The sequence below is a fragment of the Sesamum indicum genome, linkage group LG13, assembly GCF_000512975.1.
Source record: "Sesamum indicum cultivar Zhongzhi No. 13 linkage group LG13, S_indicum_v1.0, whole genome shotgun sequence".
NCBI classification, from domain to species: domain Eukaryota; kingdom Viridiplantae; phylum Streptophyta; class Magnoliopsida; order Lamiales; family Pedaliaceae; genus Sesamum; species Sesamum indicum.
The window spans coordinates 1,316,996-1,341,068 of record NC_026157.1 but is presented as its reverse complement, the minus strand read 5'-3'; the positions used below and the strand labels follow the sequence as shown (position 1 = coordinate 1,341,068).

At 37.6% G+C, this 24,073-nt stretch overlaps 3 protein-coding genes across 5 annotated transcripts; 2 read left to right on the top strand and 1 right to left on the bottom strand.

Annotated features, from left to right (window-relative positions):
• LOC105176065 lies at positions 217 to 7,639 on the top strand. Of its 2 annotated transcripts, none has more exons than XM_011098746.2 (10): positions 217 to 815; positions 1,392 to 1,512; positions 1,849 to 1,934; positions 2,965 to 3,379; positions 3,463 to 3,563; positions 3,857 to 3,923; positions 5,540 to 5,767; positions 6,170 to 6,619; positions 6,853 to 6,925; positions 7,236 to 7,639. In XM_011098746.2, the coding sequence occupies exons 1-10, from the start codon at positions 370 to 372 to the stop codon at positions 7,478 to 7,480; spliced, it is 2,232 nt and encodes a 743-aa protein (XP_011097048.1). In that variant the 5' UTR covers positions 217 to 369; the 3' UTR covers positions 7,481 to 7,639. The 2 variants fall into 2 exon arrangements, with proteins under 2 accessions (XP_011097048.1, XP_020554372.1); XM_020698713.1 differs by lacking the exon at positions 217 to 815 and adding an exon at positions 1,598 to 1,673 and having other exon boundaries at positions 1,393 to 1,512.
• Positions 6,874 to 12,736, bottom strand: LOC105176082. 2 transcript variants are annotated; one of them, XR_002288242.1, is made up of 4 exons: positions 12,634 to 12,736; positions 11,418 to 11,495; positions 8,099 to 10,645; positions 6,874 to 7,002 (listed from the first exon to the last, which is right to left on the bottom strand). XR_002288242.1 is itself a non-coding variant. In XM_011098781.2 (3 exons), the coding sequence occupies exons 1-3, from the start codon at positions 12,733 to 12,735 to the stop codon at positions 8,168 to 8,170; spliced, it is 2,658 nt and encodes an 885-aa protein (XP_011097083.1). In that variant the 5' UTR covers position 12,736; the 3' UTR covers positions 7,481 to 8,167. The 2 variants fall into 2 exon arrangements, 1 of the variants encoding a protein (XP_011097083.1); XM_011098781.2 differs by lacking the exon at positions 6,874 to 7,002 and having other exon boundaries at positions 7,481 to 10,645.
• On the top strand, positions 16,986 to 23,820 carry LOC105176064 (filament-like plant protein 3). The gene is made up of 5 exons (XM_011098745.2): positions 16,986 to 17,424; positions 18,122 to 18,404; positions 20,383 to 20,563; positions 21,702 to 23,128; positions 23,223 to 23,820. The coding sequence occupies exons 2-5, from the start codon at positions 18,291 to 18,293 to the stop codon at positions 23,358 to 23,360; spliced, it is 1,860 nt and encodes a 619-aa protein (XP_011097047.1). The 5' UTR covers positions 16,986 to 17,424; positions 18,122 to 18,290; the 3' UTR covers positions 23,361 to 23,820.

The following is a 24,073-nucleotide window of genomic DNA, read 5'->3' as shown; positions in this document are numbered from 1 at the left end:
TAACTTTTTATATAAAAATTATTTTTCTAAAAGTAGGAGTTGTTGCAAATATACTGGGTCACTAGTGTAAAATGATAACACTAAGGGGGTCAAGAAGGAATTTCTTTCATGTAATAAACCAAAATTTGCAGCATTTGTTTTGAACCACTCATTTCCTCTGCCACACAAAAACCCAAAACCGTCCCAAAGTATTGTGGTCAAGAATCAGTACTCAAATTCTCAATCCAAAAATGAAAAATAAAAAATCTAAACTAACCCATCAAATCACTGTTCCAAGAGACAGACACACACACACACCCCTGTGCATTGTTATTACAGTTGAAAACACACTCAAACACACACCAAAAGAACGCACACGCAGAGTACTCCATGATCACCACTAAGCCTTCACATTGCACTTCATCACAGAGTTTCAGCTTCACTCTGAAGAAATCCCACAAACAAAATCTTGCTACTTTCCACCAGCACAAGTATTCTTCCCCAGCCAACACATGTATAGCCTGCTTCTCTTCATTTGCCAGTGCAGAAACGCCAAAATGGGACTCCCAGATTATTCATTTCTCGAATGGGAGTAATAACAATCTTGTAAAAAGCAGAACCCAGAACAAGAAAAAGGAAGAAGAAGAATTAGTGGAAGTGGGTGAAGATGTGGTGATTACAGGAGATAGAAAGGTGAAGTGTGAAGTGGAAGTGATATCTTGGAGGGAACGTAGAATCAAAGCTGAGATATCAGTTAATTCTGATGTTGAGTCCGTGTGGAATGCTCTCACTGACTATGAAAGGCTTGCTGATTTCATCCCAAATCTTGTCAGCAGGTAACATTAATTCAGATTAAATGCATTTTACCTCTCTCAAAGCATTAATATGTACAATATCTCTCCATACAAAAGAAGGAAAAAGAAAAGGGACAATGCCACGAACTTTTAAGAAAAAGCTTACTACATCCTTGTCAGGGATTTTTTTGAGTATTATATCTTCATGTGTTGTTGCATTTAACCCCATTAATTCATCTCCAAGAATTAGACAAAGCTTTGTTTTTATTTGTTAATTTTATTCCCTGATGGATTGAGGTTTTGGTGCTAGAGTATTTCACCTGGACATTGGTTAGCTTTTCATTACATTTGTTGTATGAGAATTCAAATTTTAGCTTTGAACATGATATGGTAACTTAGATTTGGAACTGAGTAATTTTTGGTACTTGAGTTAGCTAAATAATGTAGACGTGCGGAGGCCCAGGAGCAAACTACAAGTTTTTGGAACCATGGATGAGTTTATGGATGAAGTTTGCTTATAGTTTTAGATTTTCACTTGCTTATTTTGGAGAATATAAGTTAGCTTTAGTGAATTGATGCTATTGTTTTTGATGCATGTTCTGTCAAATTATGTGTCAGTGGGAGGATTCCTTGTCCACATCCAGGAAGAATATGGTTGGAGCAAAGAGGGTTGCAAAGGGCACTGTATTGGCATATAGAAGCTCGTGTTGTTTTGGATCTTCAAGAATTTCCCAACTCTGTAAGTTGTTCTATTCAAATATAAACTGAACCTAATGCATGTGGTTTTCTGTAACTGTTCTTGATAAGAATCTTCACATGAACAGAAGATTTGGGAGAATCAAGATGCAATTCCTGTGGTGGATGTTGATACTGGATGACTCGCATATGATGTGTTTATATGTCAGTTTTATATGATGAATTATATAAATAATCAAGTTTACTTGATAAGAATCATCGCACAAAGTATGATATGCATGTATCTGTGGGTGGGGTTATCCATAGACTTGCATGGATGTATTTTTTTTTCTACTCTTTGTTGCTTCATATGTGATTTTAGCATTTAATCACAATTCAGGAAAATGATCGTGAACTTCACTTTTCCATGGTTGATGGAGATTTCAAGAAATTTGAAGGCAAATGGACAGTGCAGTCTCGGAAAGGGTAGGATTGATTATTCTTAATCTAAGGTTATATCTTAGTGATTGCTTAATCAACTGTGAGGTTTAAACCCGAGTTTTCACATGATTCTAGTATTTTGATATGATTTCTAGTTTGAATGAATTGCTGCAATGTCACCTTAAGTTGTCATGTCCTGGGTGCTCTGACTAAGAAAATGGTGGGAAGAACGAAGCAACACTATGATGCGTTTCCTGATAATGTGCAATGGCTCTCATCCTTCAGATTGTTCATTCTTCATTTGCCCTCGTTTCAATGTTAACTTACCAATATTAAATTCGTTGTTCCTATTTAAATAAATTTTCCATCTTACTCTCTTATCTTGCATACTATTCACACAGTTTGACCTGAAAAATCCAATCCTCCTGGACTTGGTAAAGCTTTATGACACAATTTCAAATGACAGTTTCCACTTCCTGTGGCTTCTCAGCGGATTATTTGTGCCTGACAGCCTACTTGTACTGATACATCAGCCCAACATCCATATGGATAACCATGATTAATAAACGAGTCATTTGATGCAGCATTGGCATATATTCTAACCTTACTTAGAACGTATCATGTATGCATGTCAGTGGAAATACCAATCTGAGAATGATAGCAATTGGAAAAGAAATTTCAAGAATGTTTCAACTGAAACATCTGTTTTTCTCATTCTGTATTATACATCTTTATCTGTTTAGTGCTCTAACAAATTTCAATATGCATCCACGGATGGGTCTTTCCTTCAGCTAGGAATTAGCCATTAAATATCATAGTCAGTTTGGTCTACAGGGCTTGAGTATAGACTATCCACTGCTACTTCATCTCTCCTTTCTTGCTCCTAGAAATCTCTCGGTCTGAAATTCCCATAGAATTGATCATTGAAACAACATCATGAACTAACACATGATCCATACTGATGAAATATAACTTATTGTAGAACTAGACATAAATTAGTTTATTTTCCTTCAAGATAGCAACATAATCTTTATGTTGTTTTTAATTTGTTTGCTTCAATTATTCAATTTTGTAGGTCGCGTACTACATCATTGGGTTATGAAGTGAATGTTATTCCCAGGTTCAACTTCCCTGCAATATTTCTGGAGAGGATTATCGGATCAGATCTTCCTGTAAATCTTCAAGCTTTAGCATGCAGATCTGAAAGCAATTACGAAGGAAACCAGACCATAGTCTCGGAAAGTTCCTTGAACTCATCATCTTTGCATTCTCTTTCTCTTGGAAGCACAGAAATTGAAAGTGCAACAGCATTGAAGAATAAAGTTACTAGCGGAGATATAAAGCAAAAGTTTGTTAAAGCTAATTTTGGCCCTTTGTCCCCTTCCACCGGTGAGTTAAACAGTAACTGGGGAATCTTTGGGAAATCTTGTCCACTTGACAAACCATGCATGGTGGACGAAGTTCACCTCCGTAGATTTGATGGCTTGCTGGTAACTGATGGACTCTACTCTATACTTACTCTTAACCTGCGGAAGTCATTTCTGTTATCTGATGAATTTATTTTGTGCTGAAGGAAAATGGGGGTGTTCATCGCTGTGTTGTAGCCAGCATTACTGTAAAAGCTCCCGTTCGTGAAGTATGGAATATTCTCACAGCTTATGAGGGTCTTCCTGAGTAAGTATGACTGGAAGTTCTGTAGGTTCTTGCTTATAAATTCTTAACATGTTTTCAGTTACAGTAATTATTTTCTTATCTAGTACCTTGAGTGGTATATACTCTTCAAAATAGAACCACAGAAGCATTCTGCTTTTGCAATGACTAGCATACATGTTTCAGCGATGAGTTTGGAAATTTCGTGAGTAGGAGATTTATGCATATTTTTGGTTTCTGATACGCTACTGATTGCCAGTATTATAGCTACTTGACTTATAGAAGTTCTATTATCTTGTATTTTGAAACTACTGCAGGATAGTTCCGAACTTAGCTATCAGCAAGGTGCTATCTCGAGAGAACAATAAAGTTCGCATTCTCCAGGTAAAAGTAACATCTCCAATAATTTAATTTAGTAGGAGACTTCGGTAACCTTGAACAGACGAGAACATATTTATTCAATTTTACTGGCTTGAGATGTAGTTGCACTAGTCTTGCTTCCTATATCCTGTATATGGTTGATATAGATGAAGCAACAATGATACATTCTTGCTGCCTGAAAAAACACTACATAAGCATAATCAACTCATCTAGCATTGTGTATGTTGGAAGCTTCAGGGACTAAGCATCTATCTTGTGAAAACGCCTATGCAAGAGAGAATTTCAGACAAACAATTCTTGTATATTTTCCTGTCACCTGTTCCTTTTCCTTAAGGGTGAGTGAACCCTAAAGAAGGTCCCCGTTACATGGTAATAAGGAGGAAGAAATTGAGAGTGATATTAGGAATCATTATTCCAAAAGCAACATCAGAAAATGTTGTACTGAAATTATAAAATTGGAATATACTTAAGAAGTGAGCTTTGCTGTACATCAAGAACAACTTGCCCTCAAAATTTATCTTGGTGCATAAAGAACCTATTAACATGGCAGTCTTCTGTAAGAACACTGAAGCATCAATTATGTCAGTTGTAAGTGAAGAGTGCAAATATTATATTTTCAACCATCAATATTCATTAAAACTACCTGTTGGCATATCAGTAAGAGAGCTCAAGAATTATATGATACAGTAGGCAGGGACTTGGGTAGGATCTCAGTTGAACACTCTAATAATTTAATCAGTTATCTAATCTTTGGCTTTGCTACCTCGTTTATCTACCAGCAACTAGACTACCTTAACCATTGAATTTTAAGGTTTTAAGAATTGAACCAGAACCACTTTTCTTGACCTAGAGATGGTGGCTCCCAGGTAGGGTATTGTTGAGAATCAAAATCAAATAAAAATGAAATGGATTTGCACCATTCTTGGGATAGCAGAACAATTGATTTTGTTTAAATTTATGATGAAGATTCCTTCCAAATTTCTACTTCTCACACGTTTATTACAGCTATATATATAGAGAGGTGATATTGTAATTGAGATGACAATAATGAAATAATATAATTTAGCATTTGCCCATTTATCTAATGGACGTAGACCGTGTGGCAGAACCATTTAATTCCTTGATTTCTATTTCTTTCTCCACATATCTAAAATTTGACCGGTGTGAAATGAAACCCTTTAAAAGCACATTTCTTGGTTCAGTCTTAGGTGATGGAGTAAAAACCAGGTAAAGCCTCTGTACAGACCTCATGGCAATTGTAGATAAACACTATTCCTGGGTCCTGACTAGAAGCCTAGTGCCTTGGCTGCTATTGAATCATTTCCTAAGATGCAGTCGTGTCACTTAACTTTAATTGGATTACTGGGTAGTGGTGTTCAAACAACCAATGATGACATCTAACATCTGAAGATCACTGATAAAGTATAAACTGTAATGCTTCTGCAGTTCCAATAATCTGAAAGGTTAATTTCTCAATACAGCAAAATAATATATATTTTTGAATTGGCTACTGGTTATATTCAGGCTTTAATACTGCTACTTCTTTATCATCCCTTTCAAAACTCGATATTTGCTTGTTTGAAATTCTCGGGAAAAAAGCTTACACATTGATAGCACAGGAAGGCTGCAAGGGTCTACTCTACATGGTTCTCCATGCGCGTGTTGTCCTTGATTTATGCGAGCATCTTGAGAAGGAGATCAGATTTGAGCAGGTTGAAGGTGACTTTGATGCATTTCGTGGCAAATGGATTCTGGAGAAATTGGGTAGCCACCACACTCTGTTGAAGTATTCAGTGGAATCAAAAATGCATAGAAACTGCTTTCTTTCTGAAGCTATCATGGAAGAGGTTTGTGCTCCTCGCCATTGTCCAACATATAGCTTCTAGACTTCCTATAACAATTATCTTGCTAAGACTATCAACATTCTCAATTCATTCTTGAATTTCCAAATCCATGCGACAATATCTGATTTAAAGTATTTCCCCAGCAACCACACGGAGGCTTTGTTTGTTCTGAGTCTATCCGGAAAGTAGATCTTGTGTCTTTTATCTAAACCATGAAGAGTAATTGCATGGTGCAGGTTGAGGTGAAATGTGGTTAGTCTTAATCTAGGTTTGCCTTCGCGAGGCAGAAACTAACTCAATTTGGAACTTAGCATTAGCATTTCAAGAGTTTGTTTAACCAAATTTGGAAACTTAGCATTAGCATTTCATGAGTTTGTTTCTGAATAAACGTTTCCAACATTGTAGGTCATTTATGAAGATCTCCCTTCAAATCTGTGCGCTATACGAGACTATGTAGAAAAAATAGAGAGTGAGATCCATCAGGACACACACAACAATGACAGTTATGCACAGACAGCTTCATCAAGCTACGGCAGCTCCTATAATTTTAGTATGGAAGCCAACGATTCTGACTGCATCTCAAGTTCATCCAGACAAAGACCAAAGGTTCCAGGCTTGCAGAGGGACATTGAAGTTCTTAAATCCGAGCTCTTGAATTTCATTTCCGAACATGGGCAGGAGGGATTTATGCCCATGAGAAAACAACTGCGGAAGCACGGGCGGGTTGATATTGAGAAGGCAATCACACGCATGGGCGGATTCAGGAGAATTGCTTCATTAATGAATCTGTCCCTTGCCTACAAAAACCGAAAGCCAAAAGGTTACTGGGATAACCTTGAAAATTTGCAAGAAGAGGTTCGTTTCTTGTGTTCAGTTCAATCTTTTTTGTTTCTAATTTCCTCATTTATTATTGTTCTTGTTTTGGTTGTGTTTCTGGCCTTGTGGCAATATTGTCCAGAAGGGACAACATGCTTATTTTGATCTGTCATTTTTTCAGTCTCATTGTGGAAGAGAATGCGCCTCAATGAAATATGAACTACTGCAGAAAATTGTCTTACCTTCATGGATATAACTTTTCTCTCTTGCAGATAAATCGATTCCAAAGGAACTGGGGTATGGACCCGTCATTCATGCCCAGCAGAAAATCCTTTGAACGTGCAGGTACTCAGATACATCTTCTCTTCTAGTATGTTGAGTTGACTACATAGCAAAGCATCCTGCTGCCCGTTCCCATTTACCTATAATAATCTTACACAAATATGTCAAAGATGACTAAGAATTTAAAGATTACACAGGAGATGCAACGAATTGTATGCGTAGAAAAATGCTTGAATCTTGAATTCCAGCTTTAAGCTTTGGTAAAAATAACGATTTTGATTGTTAGAAATCACAAAATCAGGAAAATATAGTTAGTTTCATATCATTGAGTAAATTTTTTAGAGTGTGGTTATAGAGCCATCATTTACTGCAGGTCGCTATGACATCGCACGTGCACTGGAGAAATGGGGAGGGCTACATGAAGTATCCCGTCTTCTGTCACTCAAGGTGAGACACCCGAACAGGCAAGCTGCCCTTGCCAAAGAAAAGAAGGTTGATTATCCAATATCTAACAATGTAAATGCCCAGGAGAAAACACCATCCAAAACCTATGTTTCACAAGATACACAGAAGTGGCTAATGAAACTCAAGGACTTTGACATTAACTGGGTAGAGTAAGCATGTTTATCATGCGGTCTACGCGACTTAATCAATGCTTGTACATCATGATCCTATCTAGATAATATTGTTTCTCCACTGACCCTTGACCATTATTCAGATTTCAGAAAACTACACTGGCTTACTGAATTTGGAATGTGCATTAGAAAGACCCTCAAAGATGTATCCTATTAAGCTTATTTGAAATACCGATTATCTGGCTTCCATTGAAGCTGGATCACAAAACTAATAAGTCGATCATCATCAATTTGTACCATTCCTTCTCCATTCCATAACCAACTTGTTCTCTAAACTGGTATGCTAGTGGATGGATTCCCTGGGCCGTCCATTTGCCTTAAACAAACCAGCAAGCCTGTTCTCAGAATTAATTCTTTTTAAAGTATGAGGAAGACTGAGAAAACAGAGAAACTTAACTGAGATTCTACTAAACAGCTGATCAGACTACAAGATCCATACAGAGCAATTCAGCATAATATGAAAAGATTTACCATAAGTTGGTGTAGCTAATGGGCTCAACTTACATCTGCATGGAAAGGTATGGTATGTGTTTACTTATAAATATAGTAATCCACTTCTTATATGTGCGTAACTTCTGTCATTTATGGGTTTGTGATATACCTTCACCAACCTCAGTTGAAAAGCGAAGATGGCTTTCTATAAATATATTTAGAGGAAATGTTGCTCATCTCATTTCAACTTCGGGAGCGCCTTTTTCGTCCTATCTAGTTCAAGCTTCAAATGAGTTTTATTAGGCAAGTGTGCTCCTCTGTGGTGTTGCAGCAATTGCCACCAGTGTGACTTCTTCAAAGTCTTCTTCCTCATATTATGCTGGCCTTTAGCTACAGGGCCAACAGTCTCTTTCCCCTGTTTTGACTTTTTTGAGTGTCGAACATGCCGCAGGAGGCCTTCCATAAGTCCATGAAAATTGCCTTGCTGATTTTTGTCATGGATCAAAGACCTTCTGGTCTTTTCAATTGCCCTTTCCCCATATGCCTCGTGTTTTCGTTTAAAATTAATAATTTTCCCTTTGTGCTTCTGTAAAGATGTGTTGTCACTCATCTTCATCTGATCATTGCCATGATCATCTTCATCATCATGATGGTGGTGGTGATGCTGGTGGTGGTGGTGGTGGTGGTGGAAAATAATTGCCAGTTTATCTTTCAGCCTCTTCCACTTTCCGCTTTCTTTCTTATGGTTTATGCCGTTAGCTGATATGTGGATCCTGCCCCGACCTGATTTCTTTAATGTGGAATGACCCGGTAAGTATTTCGGTCCAGCATGACGGCAGATTGGCTGACCACATGATGGGTACCCTTTGCTTTTGCTGCTACTACTGGATGTTGCTTCAGGAGCCTCATCACCACTAGTTGATGAATAAAACTCATTGTCAGTGTTGCTTGTATGACTGGTAGACTGGCTCCCAGTTCCATATGATACCGGGGAAACCCCGCTTTCAGTGTTCATACTTGAATTCACATACTGAAGCTCTCTAGTCTCATCTGGTAATGAATACTCTTCACTATCACTGTTACTTTCACTACCACTATCACGACTGCGCGTCTGCTGACTTCTCCAGTCCGATGAGTACGACTCAGTACCTTCTGATTCTTGGTGATGCAAAGATTTCCTTGCTGCAGTCATTTTATGTTTGTTCTCTGGAATTCCATCCATACATTGTCCATCTGAGTGATTTTCATGGAAGCCTGGGCGCAGTAAAAGCTGACAGGGCTTCATTTCTAGTAGACTATCCCCAATAATCTTAGGTGGATGGTAAGTCGAAGTAACGTTGAGGCGAGAATCAAGAAACCCAATGTTTTCACTGTTGTTCAGATTCATATAACTGTCCGATGGCTTATATGTTTGGAATAGTTTGCGTCTACCACCTGCCTCCTCCACAGCCATGTGGATTTGATATGGCCTTTCCATTTCTGAAGCAGAAGAAAATGTGGTCGGCCACCTAGGAGCTATACATGATGTTTCATTTGGATCCAGCGCAACACTCATATTTTGAACGTTATGAACAGGGACAGGAACAAAATAATCACAGGTCGATATCCAGTTTCGTGATCCAATTTTGTCAGTAATGCCTTTGGCATTCTGATCATGTATCTCATTCATTTTCTTGGGAGGGAACTTCCCTTGTCCAATTGACTCTTCCAATTGGCCTGACACATGATTTCGCAAAGCCAGGCCTCTACCCCTGCTTAAACTGCTTGTTGATTGTCTCCACATGGTTTTTGTTGGTCTAACCGGCTTGGAAGTCGGGCTTAAGGACAAATATGGAAGATTTATCTTTTCTGCTGTCAAGCTAGGCACCTGATGCAGTAGATACCGTATTGAGTCCTCAACCCTTTGAAACTGCAAATTATCCCTGGCCATAAAGCTCTTTTCACCTTGGCTTACTCCAACTGTTGGCAATGCACCACATTCGGTCTGCAAAGCAGGACCAGCCGAGTTAATTTCTTGAACACAATTTCGACTCTCTTCAGACTGATTCAAGTGATCCACTCCTAGATGCAATGCTGATATACACAATTCAATCTGCTCAACTGCTTTGGAAGCTTCTTTGGATAAGCAATCAACTTCATCATTACGCCGTTTCCCGATACTATTAATTATCTTGTCAGATGAAAAGTCTTCATATTCAACATCACTGGCGTCACTTCCAAGTACTGTCTGCCTTCCCTTCTGGCTCTCGGACTCATCCGTCTTATTACTTAATAAGGGTTCGGTTCTCAGCTTGCTGTTCCAAAGACAAAGATCAGATTCGCGGTTCTGCTGATGCTGCATATCAGTAAATCTGTTTACATTTCTAGCCACATTGCAAAATTGCATCTCCTCTATGGTACCAAGCTGTTTTACAGTGTTCCGTTGACAAAGTCTGCAACGTTTCATTCGACATTCAGGTCCACTAGCCAGCACACTCTGAATTGATTGTTCCATACTGCCTGCTTGATTCCATTGTGGACTAAATCTCTTTTCTTTCAACAATGTGGAGTCCATTCCATCCTCCTTTTTCTCTATGTTACAATTCAGCTGTTCTTCAGAATTATCTTTTGCAATTATGGACGACTGTGGGAGTGGAATGGGTAGTTCCTCCGATAACTCATCTGGTTGCTGCAGCTGAGAGACTGTCCGTGGTGCTTCCACTTCACCTGCAATCATCTGTACCACATGAATACCAGAGAGTTTCAGAGAATGCTTTGGCATGGAGCACTGTAGTGGACTTTATACACCACATATCTGAACATTATTTTTTGCATAAATATTAAATAGGGTTTAATAACACTTAAACCCCTTATGAAAATGCAAAATTACACTTGCCCCCAAAGAAGTTTTGAAATTACACTAACCCCATTCCAAAAAATTCTACATTTACACTTGACACTTTTTCATTAGGGTTTGGACGAACTAACACTAACCAAAAAAAATTTACATAATTTTTTAATTTTGTCCTTTATATAATATTTTCATTTATATTTTTGTACTTATAAAAGGATAAATATAATATATATATATATATATGTGGAGTGAGGTTAACATTATTATATTTTTTCCCTTATAAGTACAAAATTATTACATAAGAACGCTATATAAGGAGTAAGATTAAAATTTATATAAATTTTTTACTAACATGAGCATTTTTGTCCAAATCCCGACGTGATGTATAAACAGTAAATTGTTCAAAAGGAGTGTAAGTGTAATTTTAGAACTTAGTTGGAGAAAGTGTAATTTGGTATTTTTAGAAAGGGTCTAAGTATAATAACCCTATAAATGAAAATTGATATGGTATGGGGTCCATAGCTCGGGGCTCGGCCAATACAATTGCCGCATTGTACGATCTTCCTGGGAGAAGACTGTCGAAGCATATATTTAAACGCCAGATCCTATCAAGAGAAAATCTACAACATGTCCACATGACATGCATAGGACAAACCTCAAGATGTGCCGTGAGGACCTTTTTGGCTGCTGCATCCAACAGATTCTTTAACAGATGCCGCGCCTGTTCATCCAGCTTGTCCAAAAACAAAAAGTCAGACCATCAACATATCAAAGGATCTCTTCATCAAAATGAACAATATGCTTAGGCCTGTAAACAGTTTTTTTTTTTTTTTTTTTTTTTTTTAAGTAAAATATGGATTCAATTAATATATCAAAATGACCAAAATTAGTAAACAAAACATTGATTCAACAAATAACTAAAAACATACAAATTACAATAACCTACATAAAGTGAGACAAACACCCACATATTCAGTGGGACTCCAACCAATGACCTCGAACTTGTAGTAAAATTGGGATAAACACAAGCTGACTCCATGCTCATAAACTCGGCCCGATGGTAATTATATTTGAGCTTTTCATAAATTCAAATTAAGTCAAGCTTGAGCCAATAAAATAAGACTAGCCTCAAAATCCCTCTACTTCTTTTTAAAATGAACATCATGCTTAAGCTAGTCATATTTTTTATTATTTTATTATGACATTACTGATTCGACACAGTTCACCCAACGGTTATACTAGTAACTTGTGTATGAAATAAAGGATGACTAAACTAAATGTTGGAAATGAAACGTGAGAAATAGAAAATATACACTGAATATAATATTAAGAAAGAAATTAATGAATTGAATAACCTGCATACAGTTTTAAAAAGTCATATCAATGTGCACAGCTTTGTAAGATTTTAATTAGCTTGTGTTATAGTTTCATAATATTATGTACTACAGATCACTACAAGATCATCGCAGAAATTTTTGTAAAACCACGTGGTGTAAGAATTGCATTAATGTAATACGTATTCAGACTGTTGTTATCAAATATGCGACGTAGATAGTCTAGTCAGTCTTTCAGTAACTTCCTATGCCAGTGGAAAGCTGGCATACTTAGTGCCAAGCTAAAACAAGCATTCTCATACTCTTAGACTCTTAGCTGCTAACTAATTCCTAGAGATTCAAAATACAGAATCTGTACCTTCATCATTTAGAAGCATAGGGAAACAAGATAAATGAAAGACGAATAGTTACACAGACAAAGAAACCATACCTTATATGCAAAACTTTGATCTATTATAAAAAGGTATATATTTGAATAGAAAAAATTATATGAAAGGCACAATAACTAGAATCATCTCAGTACACAGGAAAGCATACCAAATCCGAAGCTGTGCTTGGCATTGTATCCCCATCTTTTGTTAGGAGCTCATATAATCTTTTCAAAGCATGAAGATTTGATTGTATATCCTTGGCATCCATGACCATCTAAAAGCAAAATCAAGCAAAAAAATCTGAAAACATTTCAGGTGCAAATTTTAAGTTGCATTCCGAGGATATAATATCTATATGTGTGATTGTTATGCTGTAAGACTACAAGATTTATCACCGTGATGAAATTTTTGAGGATATCTAACATAAGCCATAGGTTAAACATTGTTACAAATAAATTTGTTAATGCAAATGGAATCAAAATGAGTTGTACACCGAATGAACATAACATAAACAAGCTTACAGAAAAAGACACTTATAGGATCCATATTATAGAGTCGCATTCATTGTTTAACTAATATCTTTTCACTCAGCGGACCCTCATCCACAATATTGATGAACCTATTCTACGGAAATGATAAAAAAAAACAAAGCTTCTGTATACGGGAAAAGTAATAGTAACCCTTTCCCACTGATCACTCTATCCACCATAACTCTCCTTATGTTTCATTTCCTACCAATTCACCATTCCGGAGGTTTTTACTAAAAACATGTATCAAAGAATCTTGGGACCTTTCTCATCATCATCGGCTTCTGCAATTCAATTTCCAAGAATGTGATAGTCTGAATACGATTTCTAATTAAGTCCTTTTCCCAGAGTTAATGTATGAATTCCTCAACAATTGCTTAAAAAGAAAAAGAAAAAGAAAAAGAAAAAGCAACCAAGAAAGGAGTAAAAATCATAAACGAACTCTGGTTGAACTGAAACATTTAAACAAATTTAGGTAGAAGTACATCATTGCTTTAGAAATATTTAATCGGAGATACGCATGTTGCAGTTGTAATAAATCCCAACAACAAACTAAGTAAAGGGTCAAAGAACGCATTTCACTGAACCATCTGATGATATAAACGCAACATACCTCTACCGAAAATGACTCGAATTGTCACCTACAAATTTTCACCAAATTTGTCAACTAAAACGGCGTTCCAAACTTCTAGGCCGTCAGTGCAGCGAGACTGAATACAGGCGAGAAATGGGCTGGAGGCGGCCTGAGCGGCAAAAGCGCGCTTAGGGTGGGTTCGCCGGGGGAGGGGTCGCTTTCAGAGGGGAGAAGGTCAGGTGCTTGGCGTTATGGGGATTGTCAAGGAAGATGAGTTTGAGGGCGAGTTCACCGGGGAAGGGGCGGGAGGGGGTCGCTTTTGGTGGTGGGGAAGTTAGTGGAAGTTGTGATTGGCTTTGGAGGGAAAGGGGAATGTTTTGAAAATAAAAAACGCTGATTTAAGTGGATAATTTGTTGAGTTACTAAGTGGGGGAATTTATTAAAAAAATGTCAAAAAAAAAGTTAGTAAAGTAGGGTGATTGTGAATGTTTTAGAAAAATAAGTGCCACATTTTTTTTAAAAAAAAAATAATTCTCTGTGTCACCGCGGTGGCTAACCGCGGTGACACAGAGTTTTTAAAAAAAATAATTTTTTATGTGCCACCGCGGTGGCAGCAATATTTTATAAAAAAAAAAACAAAACAGTGAAGAACCGCTATCCCAGATAGCGGTTCTTCACTGAATGTTTAAAAAAAAAAAAACAGTCAAACCTGCAGCCTGCAATTTTGCAGGCTGCAGGCTGAGCCACCGCGCTTACCAAGCGCGGTGGCTCAGCTTTATTTTTGGCCACACTATTACAGTGTGGCCCGTGACAATAATGTAGGATTGCAGCTCACACTATTTAAGTGTGAGCTACAATCCTTATTCTTCACCTTCACCAACATTTTCTCTGCAATCCTTGTTCTTCAACATTCAGCAAATTTTCTTGTTCTTTCTCTTCCTTCTTCTTCAACATTTCCCGGCCAATTTTATTGTTCTTGTTCTTGCACAATTTTTACACCTTTCTCTTTAAAACAATTTAAAGTGAGAATGTCGAATTTTGGCCCTATTGATACCAATGTTTTATACAGGCAATTAAATCATCGATCAGAAGATGTGTCCGAAAATTTGGATACAACTTTATCAGTACGACGTGGTGATATAGCTTTTTTTCGTGTCCTACAACTAGCACCACGTCATATTCGTGTTTTGCAAGTATTACGCCTAACGCGGTCTCAAATATTAAAGTATAGATGCCTAGTCCAGGATAGAACCAACACCAAATTCCATGCCCTAGACTAAGGCTGGGAAACTAAATGGAAGGACTGTACCTGCATGAAATTCAGGAGCCTAAACATTCACATATATATATTTACCTAGTCTCTAATACCATGGACAATTGCTAGATGACCACTCATGGTACCGGGCCTTCTTGATTAATGCTTGATCAAGGATGATTAATTAGAATGGATTTAATTAATCATCTGTGTTGGACACCGACCCAAGTCTACTAAATGTGAACCTAAAGAGTCACATACAAATCACCAAGGAAGAACTTCTCTGGTGTCAGCAACCACCTTGGACCACATCAGCCCTAACAAGGAGAACTTCCCTGGCGGCTAGGACTCCTCCAGGCAATGGGTTTCCCAAGACAAAGAGTACTCTTACTAAAGCACTCCAAGCTACAAATAAGGATGATTTATCCCTTATACCAACTATCCCAACCAACTTTCGCAAGATTCTCAGGAGTGGGATACAAGCCTTGCAAACGGGAACAATCCCCCTATAAATGCAGATCTAGTCCTCCATTAGGGAGACATCCCTCTCACTCTCTAAACACCTCTCTTACTATCTAAACTATCTCCTAAACTCTATCTAAGCATACTGTCACGTGTTATTACACTTTTTACCAATTTTATTTTCTAAATCTCAATTTTTACTTAAAATCACTTACATTTTTGCTTTATTTCATCTCGAATCCAAAACTAATTTGGACGTTAGAGTGCTAATGCATTTTTTGTAGGTCCTCCATTTAGGATTTACATTCACTTTGGCCCAAGCTTTGAACAAGAGTATATATCCATTGGACCTGAGCATTTTTTGCATGCATCAAGTGGCATTGTCTGTGGGAACACAGAGTTAAAAACGTGAGTAACGATGAAAACACCCAGCAATGCACTGAACAAGGGGAAGGCTATGGAGATAATTGATAGTGCCTAGGTTTTGCAAGTCGTAACAAGGGCACCGCTAGCCCCCGCCAGTAGGACGATAGTCCCAAGACCTCCCAAGTCCAACAAAGATTCCACGCCTCATACCTCCTTAGATACCTCCTCGGGGGAGCTCCCCCCAAAACTAATATGGACCGTATAACAGATAAATGCCACGTCCATATGAGAGCAAATGACGACACTAATCCTAACTCGAAAGGCAACCCCGTCTGACATGGATGTCCCAAAAGAGAAAGGTGAAAGGATACGTGTATTAGATGCTAGTCCAATTAAAAGGTAACAAAACTCGCCTCATACGGTCATTTCTCTAAAAGATAATTTGAATTATTAAAATTCTTATTTAAACAAAACTTATTAAAAGTTTGTAATGAAATTTGTAGAAACTCCATAAGCTTACATACCTCATATATTTTACATTATCATTTGAAAACTTACATATTTTATTTTTTATATTGTTATTTATCTAAACACTTATACCTGTATAATTTTCTATAAAATATTGTCACTGCGTTTTTTAAAAATTATATTGAGCTTATATATGTCTTGTAAAATATACAACATTATGTATCTAATTAGTCTATAAATGTTCCAATTCTGTGAGTAAGTAAAGATACAATGTCTTTTACATATTTATTCATGTAATTTATTATAAAATGTATAAATTTAATACAACATAAAATTTTATCTTTACATCACAATTCATACATATCTTATGTATTCTTTTTACATAAATGATTTACTCTGTAAAATATAATTGCAAATATTGAGCTTCTAAATAATTTTATATAATATAATCTACACTAAATTGATAGATTAAATATTATTCTTTTGATAAAAATTCAGTATCACTAAAAACGTTTCATGAAAAAATTTATAACAAATATATTTCAAAAAAGTAAATAAACAGAATTTAGGAGTTAAACAGGAATGACATTCTTGTCCGGTCAACGTACATATTATTTTATCACCAAATTTATTTTTTCGCCCTTTAGGGACTAAATACGAATTTCAATAAATTTTAGGGGTGGAAAATATATTTAATCATAATTTAAACTCATTAAAAGTATTAAAAGTCATACAGAGTTGAGCAATGAGCATAGACATGTGATGATATTCAATCATTTTAGAACAACAATGATAAAACGTATACATGAAATGAACAGACATTTGTATATTGATTAAAATAGAGAGGATGATCAAATGGAGATGGAATAGGCTGATATCAACGAATATACGGTCGAAGTACGTGGTTCCCACATCTCCACTGTTGTTGGCCTTACACAAATGAAATCCCGTTCCCATTTCCACCTCCCTTAACAGGCGCGCGAATATCGCAATCTTGGTTTGAAAAAGAAAAGCAATTGTCCCCGGAATTATTCGACCCAGTTTTTGTCTTCACTCTACACGCTCCCTCCCACCTCCACAAGAGTCAAAAACCCAATGGAAGAAGTTTTGTAAAATCCAAAGAAAATTAACCAGCTAATATAATAACTTAGACAAGAATTCAACCCAGAAAGCTATTCATTTTCTTTTTTATTTTTTGTTGTTGTTGTTGGTTTTCTGGTTCGGTTCATTATAATAAATTGAACATTCTTCTGCATCTTGTCTTGTTCTTCTTTACTGTCAGTCCGTGTCAGGATTTTTGTCAAGGTATTCTTTTCTTTTTTCTTGTTCCTACTATCTTTAGATGTATGGAGTGCATTGCGATTTTTGCGCGTTTTGTGTTTGTATAATTGTGTGTGTAAAGGAAGCAAGAAAGGCGCTTTTTGTATGGGGAAGGCCTTTTTTTGCATCATTCTGTTGTGGGTCTTCCAGTTTTCGGAAGATACAGTACATCATTTAAGTGGGTCACGCTTACTCTCCGTCTTTCTTAGGGGATATTTATAGGGGCGGTGCCCAAAATTTGTGAGCTTTATCACTATTGAGCCCCCCCACCCCCCCTCTCCCTGTCATTTTCTATCAGTGTGTGTTGATAGTGGTGGGGAATTGGAACGTGCCCATCAGAGTAGTTGTCTGAATATTTGTGCTTTAAGTTTCGCTATGAATGGTTTATTCTTCAACTGGGTTTATCTTTATTCATGTTGTGTTACTCTTTCCGGAGTCTTGAAAACGATTCAGCTTTGAGTTTGAGGTGGTTGGTTAAGGATTGGATTCTAAGCAAAGGGTGATCGTTCACCAGATTTCAATTCTACCTTTTTTTGTTTATAATCTGAGAAATGGGCAGAACATACTCTCAAAGCTCTTGAGCTCAATTTCCAATTGATACATTGATCTGCGAGTAATTTACGGCACATCAAATGGGTTGTTGAGATTTTGTGTCTGATACGCACTTTCTGTGGGTCTTCAGGACTGTAGTTCTAGGAAAGGGGACTTGGGATGATCTTTGAGGCTTTTCTATGTTCAGAGAACTGAAAGGTGTTCGATGCAAGGATGGAGGGGATTTTGATTTCTGGTGGCTAATTTAGATGCTGCAGAAGTTAGTTTCCGAGAGACATTGCCTTTAGTTTGTGTGTTAGATGGACCGAAGGAGTTGGCTGTGGCGGCGGAAGTCCTCAGAAAAAAGTCCCAGCGGTGATACAGAGAGCTCAGGGTCAGTATCATCACATTCAGAAAGATTCTCCGATGATCAGGTTTGAGTTTTGGCTCCATATTGTAGTTATCCTGTCATAAGTTGCTTAATATTTATCAGAATTTCACCGTGTTGAGTGTATTACAAACAATCAAATCCATCATATGCTTGCCAGGTTCTGTTATATCTTTTGATAAAGTAATATTCTCTTTCTCATGCTGGTTCTGGCTGTTTTTCTTGGACTGGGTTAGTCAATTATGCAAAAGGATAAGATAAGGTTTAGACTCAAATTTAATTGAAACATAGAGGATAACATGGGGCCAAACATAATTCTAGCAAATTCATGTTCCAATTTCTCTTCTTCTTCTTCTTCTTCTTTTATTTTACTATTGGGTGAGGTGGGTGGCAGTGTGGCCGGTTTCCTCGAGGAATATATTAGTGGGAACCTGAAAAAAGAAAAGAAGAAGTGTTTTCACCTACCAAAACACATACATGGATTTGCTGATAGATGGACCTCTATAGTACTTGATGTATTTAGAGTTTCAAAAGATCTGGAGGTTATTCTATGGTTTGAGGCTCTTAAATTGTGTTTACATCACTTTCTTGAGCTTTGAGCAAAAAGGACTTTGTAAGTCATGGAACTTGAAATTGAATCCCTAGTTTTGCTTTAGCTCGTTTTCATCAAGAGCCTTCGGGGATTCGGATTATCAACAACTGAGTAAAAACGGCTGTTGAAATGGTTCATCATAACTCAAGCATCTTAAGTCATATACATGCGAGTTTGGTAGTTCTGTTTCTGGATTTCCTTCTATGAACAAATTTGCTTAAGACTTGAAGTTTCATGACCAGACCTTTTGAATGCTGAACTTGCCAGAAGTCTTGTTCACATTTGTAAGTCATGTTATCCGGGTTGTGCACAAGCATTGCACTCGCAGGTCTATCTTCAATTAACATGGACCACATTGTGTGGATATCCACTTTAGTTGGACCACAACTGACAGCCTCTTATTTTTCCTCTCTGAAAAGTATGCTTTCCAGCCTACCACTAAGTGTCTGGCTCAATTATTAAAAATTGTGCTGATTGTTTCTTTTGCTCACTAGATTTTGTTGTGCAATGACAGAAAATTATATGTTTCCGTGCATAAGCTTGATTCAGCTTTTTCTCTACATGAAGTCAAAGAAACTTTGTTTTTAGCTAGTTGTCTGCAAACAGCTTGTTAATAACATATCCTAAGCCAACAGCAATATTTCTGGTGAGTTGCAAAACTAAGTGTGGATATGTAAATACTTTACCATTGCCCTTAATCTATTGTAATTCTTGCCAGGACTTTAGCCAATAACTTTCATTAGATACACGCATGAGCCTCCATGCTGAAAATGGAACTTCCTGAATTCTTCACCTACCGAGATTGGAGTATAACCCAACTTATGAAAATTAGATTTGTATGCCTGATGCTAACTTGTACTATTGCCTACTGGTGGGTGGTGGCACTTTACATGGACCGATGACTAAAGAGCGACTAAATTGAAGTAGTTTTTTCATTGGAGTTCTGCTGTACTACTGTAGCCGGCATTTAGATGTTTAGAGAAAACCAACATTAGGTGTTGGAATACTGTAACTAACACTATGGCGTATGCTGCAGTTGCTAGTGGTCGGTGCTGGAATTAATGAATAACAATTTCTCCACTTAGCCTTCGTTCTCCCTCTCTCTCAACCACATGCACACACAAATTCACAATACCTTGGACATACAGGCTTTGATGTGCCGTGCTTGGAGATAATAATATATTCATTCTCATTCTTCTTCATACTTATTTAGTTGTCTTCCCTTGCCTGTTCACCAGCCTGGACAAACCCCCACCCCAACTGTCCCTCTCTAACAAAAGAAAAAAAAAAAAAGAAAAAGGGGTGATGAGATAAAGAAAAAGAAAGATAGAAAAACTGCTATGACTGGAAAAAGAGTCAAGTTTGCTCACCTCTATGGCTATTGAATATTTGCTTGTTGCAAGGCTAAATGGGATGTCCTATTGTTGCACAGACTCTGTCAGCTCTTAATACTCAATCCCCTGAAGTCACATCTAAGGCTGCACCACCAGGTGATGAACTTAATGATAGTGTGAAGGCCCTCTCAGAGAAACTATCTGAAGCTCTTCTTAATATCCGCGCGAAGGAAGACTTGGTTAAGCAACATGCTAAAGTTGCAGAGGAAGCTGTCTCAGGTATCATTGCTCTCTCGCTGTCCGTGTCTTTGTGTTCGGGCATGCGTGTGCTTTTGCTCTCGTATTGCCTGCTCTCAGTCTCTCTTTATGAGTGGCTGCTAAAAAAGCCTTCTTTGATTGAGATTGTAATAATCGTAATACCATCATTTTTGTCCTCTTTCAATAAGAGGTAGAAATAATGACTTTTATTTTACATTTTATATTTTTTAATGAGGTTTTTGCCGCCCATCCTACATTGATTGCATTCTGATCAAATAATGATTGGGCTGGTTAGTATGAATCCACTGCAATTAAGTAATTGGTATGGGATGGTTAGCTTTTTGAATATGCTTGCTCCAGAATTTGGTCATGTTCCTTTCAGAATTATGGTGGATGAATATATTGAATTTTTACATATTTCCAAGACTTGGTCAGGATCCTTGCTGAATTATGTTGTGGATGAAGGTACTAAGTTCTATTCCAATAGGTGGGGTTAAATACAATTTACCCCCTGTGTTAATGGAAAAGTGCAAAAAAGCCTTTGTGAAAATACAAAGTGCAATTTAACCCGCAATAGGTGTATCATAATTTTCTAAGGGCCGATGTCCCGGAATAACTGAGAGATTCCTTGGGTTATAGCTGTAACCGAAACTTATGGTCACACATTATTGTTGATCTTCTTTATTGTATTTCCTCTATTCTGCAAGCTGAACTTCACATTTGTTCTCCCCATATTCCAATTTGAACTCTGCCAAAATCACCGAGTCAGATACTTCTGGGTTGATGGAGACGAATGTTTCTTTCCTTCAATAGCCAGAAAACATGTTCATACATGGTTGTCAACTAGGAACAGGGGGAAAAAGAGAAGAAAACATGGGTTTTTCGTAACTATTTACTGTTTACTACAGTAACAAGCTAAAACCAATTAAAATGACTTTCCTTTTGGCTTCGTTAACTGGACTTTAACAATTCATTAGTTTGCTTGTACAATAGAACTCAGAGATTGACAGGCAGATAAGCAAGTTACACTTTAGCTTTTTCTACTGTTTTAACTCTTTGTTTTGCCTTTTGAAGAAAGGGGAAAATGTCACTTATTTCTTTTTTTCCCAGAGTCTTCTTTTCTATTCCAAACTTATACCTATTTCACCTCAAATTCTAGGATGGGAAAGGGCTGAGAATGAAGTATCAGTTCTGAAGAAACAAAATGATGCATTAGCTCAGAAGAACTTGATCCTGGAGGAACGCGTTGGTCATCTTGATGGAGCCCTTAAGGAGTGTTTGAGACAACTTCGACAAGCAAGAGAAGAGCAAGAAGAGAAGATTTATGACGCTGTTGCCAAAAAAGGTTGTGAATGGGAATCAAAGAAGTCTGAACTTGAGAACAAGCTTGTTGAGCTACATGCTCAACTTCAAAGTGCTACCGATGCTGATAAAACTATGCTTGCTGAAGTCCGCTCCAAACTTGATGCTGCAGAGAAAGAAAACTCAATCCTTAAGCTCAAGCTCCTTTCAAAAGCTGAAGAATTGGAACTGAGGACCAGTGAGAGAGATTTGAGCATTCAGGCTGCTGAAACTGCTAGTAAACAACATCTAGACAGCATAAAAAGGGTGGCCAAGCTTGAAGCAGAATGTCGCAGGCTAAAGGCTTTGGCCCGCAAAGGAACACTTGCTAATGATCAACGTTCAGGTACTGCATCATCATTTTATGTTGAATCTTTCACGGACAGTCAGTCAGATAGCGCGGAGAGGGCACTAGTTATTGAAAATGATGGCTGTAAATCGGTTGATAGTGAACCACGTCACCCTGACTCATGGTCATCTGCATTGGCAACAGAGATAGGACACTTTAAGCATGAAAGAACTCTTGGAAGAAGTCTAATTGTTCCTTCAGTTGAGATTGATCTGATGGATGATTTTCTTGAGATGGAAAAGATTGCTGCTCTACCTGAGACAAATAGTGGAAGCGACCCTACCGCAAGGGTTGATGATCGAGAAGCCTCTTTGCAGGATGAACTTGAAGCGATGATTCGCCGGACAACCGAACTGGAGGAGAAGTTAAAGATGATGACTGCAGAGAAAGTGAATTTGGAGTTTGCTCTCAGTGAGTGCCAAATTCAGCTCAAGGCATCGGGAGATCAACTGAAGGCAACCGAGGTAAAGTTAGTGGAGCTGAATAAGCAGCTGGCTCTGGCTAACGAAGCAAGAAGAGATGCAGAGAAAGAAGTTGAAAATACAACAGTAAAGCTTAAGAATGCAACTAACCTTTTAGATGAGGCGGAGGTGAATCTGCTGAAAATTCAAGTTCAGTTGATTGAAGCAAATGAAGCAAAGAGCATAGTGGAGGTGGCACTCGAGGAAGGCAACCTAAAGAAAGCGGAAGCAGAGTCGGAAATCAAAGTAATGAAACTTGAGTTAGAAACCCTGCATTCAAGCATCTCTACATTAGAAAAAGAAGTTGAGAAAGAAAGAAATCTTTCAAGGGAAGCTGTAGCTAAGTGTGACATATTGGAAGCTGAACTATCAAGAATGAAATCGGATTCTCAGTTTCAGAGATCAGCAATCATTGAAGAATTCAGAATCAATCAGGTTTGTCAATAAACATTAATGCTCTTGATTACTAAACTCGTGCCCGTCTAATGTACACCACTATCTGTATCTGTTGCTCCACCATTTATCTCAGGACAAAGAACTAGCAGTAGCTGCTAGTAAATTTGCAGAGTGTCAAAAGACAATTGCTTCTCTCGATCGCCAGCTGAAATCCCTTGCCACATTAGAAGACTTCTTAATCGACTCAGACAGTCCAGTGGCAGTTCTTTAGAAGGCATTGGTATCCTTGGCTCTGGCCAAGCTCTTGGAAATTGCCTTTTTCAGGTGTAGCCGATGCCAATAGGACAATATGGAGCCCTCCGCACCACATAATGAATCATTGGCTTCTACAGACTAGTGAGAGTACCGCCTACAGGAGAGGTCTTTGCTGTCAAAACCACTGCAATTCCCTTGGCAAATAAAGCTGAGAACGAAAGTCATCGATAACTGGGAAACGAGAGCACTCATTCGTGCTTTACACAATTTTATTGTCCCATACAATCAATTTCTTGTGTATACTTAATTTCATTTCACCAACTCAGACTAGAAAAAGATGTATCGATATCCTACGACTGTTCACAAGTTGTTAATGTTGCCTTTCGGCCTTTTCTACCTTGTCGTTCTTTGTGTTTTTTGGTGCACAATATGTCTATAGGACCATCGTTTTAAAATGGACATTGGTGAGTGATGGACATTGTGATGCATTCTTCATTGGTATTCTGTAGTGTTGGGACGGAACATCGTATGAATCAAGTGGTCTAAGTTATTCTAATTCACTCTACACGAATAGTAGAATTATAAAAAATATTACTGTGATAGATGAAAAGTTTCTGTCACTAAGGCCTCGTTCACTTTGAGGGGTGGGTTAGATTAGGATATATTAATGATGCATAAAATATGGGATATGATTAAATTTTCATACTATATACCTTATTTACTTAATAT

Excerpts from the sequence above, each read along its gene's own strand:
- LOC105176065 (XM_011098746.2), top strand. The coding sequence starts at position 370 with ATGATCACCACTAAGCCTTCACATTGCACTTCATCACAGAGTTTCAGC. Across the intron at positions 1,513-1,848 it reads TTCAAGAATTTCCCAACTCT|GAAAATGATCGTGAACTTCA; the intron begins GTAAGTTGTTCT and ends ATCACAATTCAG. Across the intron at positions 6,620-6,852 it reads TTGAAAATTTGCAAGAAGAG|ATAAATCGATTCCAAAGGAA; the intron begins GTTCGTTTCTTG and ends TCTCTCTTGCAG.
- LOC105176082 (XM_011098781.2), bottom strand. The coding sequence starts at position 12,735 with ATGGATGCCAAGGATATACAATCAAATCTTCATGCTTTGAAAAGATTA. Across the intron at positions 11,496-12,633 it reads CAAGCACAGCTTCGGATTTG|CTGGATGAACAGGCGCGGCA; the intron begins GTATGCTTTCCT and ends TTTTTGGACAAG. Across the intron at positions 10,646-11,417 it reads TCCTCACGGCACATCTTGAG|ATGATTGCAGGTGAAGTGGA; the intron begins GTTTGTCCTATG and ends CATGTGGTACAG.
- LOC105176064 (XM_011098745.2), top strand. The coding sequence starts at position 18,291 with ATGGACCGAAGGAGTTGGCTGTGGCGGCGGAAGTCCTCAGAAAAAAGT. Across the intron at positions 20,564-21,701 it reads TGCAGAGGAAGCTGTCTCAG|GATGGGAAAGGGCTGAGAAT; the intron begins GTATCATTGCTC and ends CTCAAATTCTAG. Across the intron at positions 23,129-23,222 it reads AAGAATTCAGAATCAATCAG|GACAAAGAACTAGCAGTAGC; the intron begins GTTTGTCAATAA and ends CATTTATCTCAG.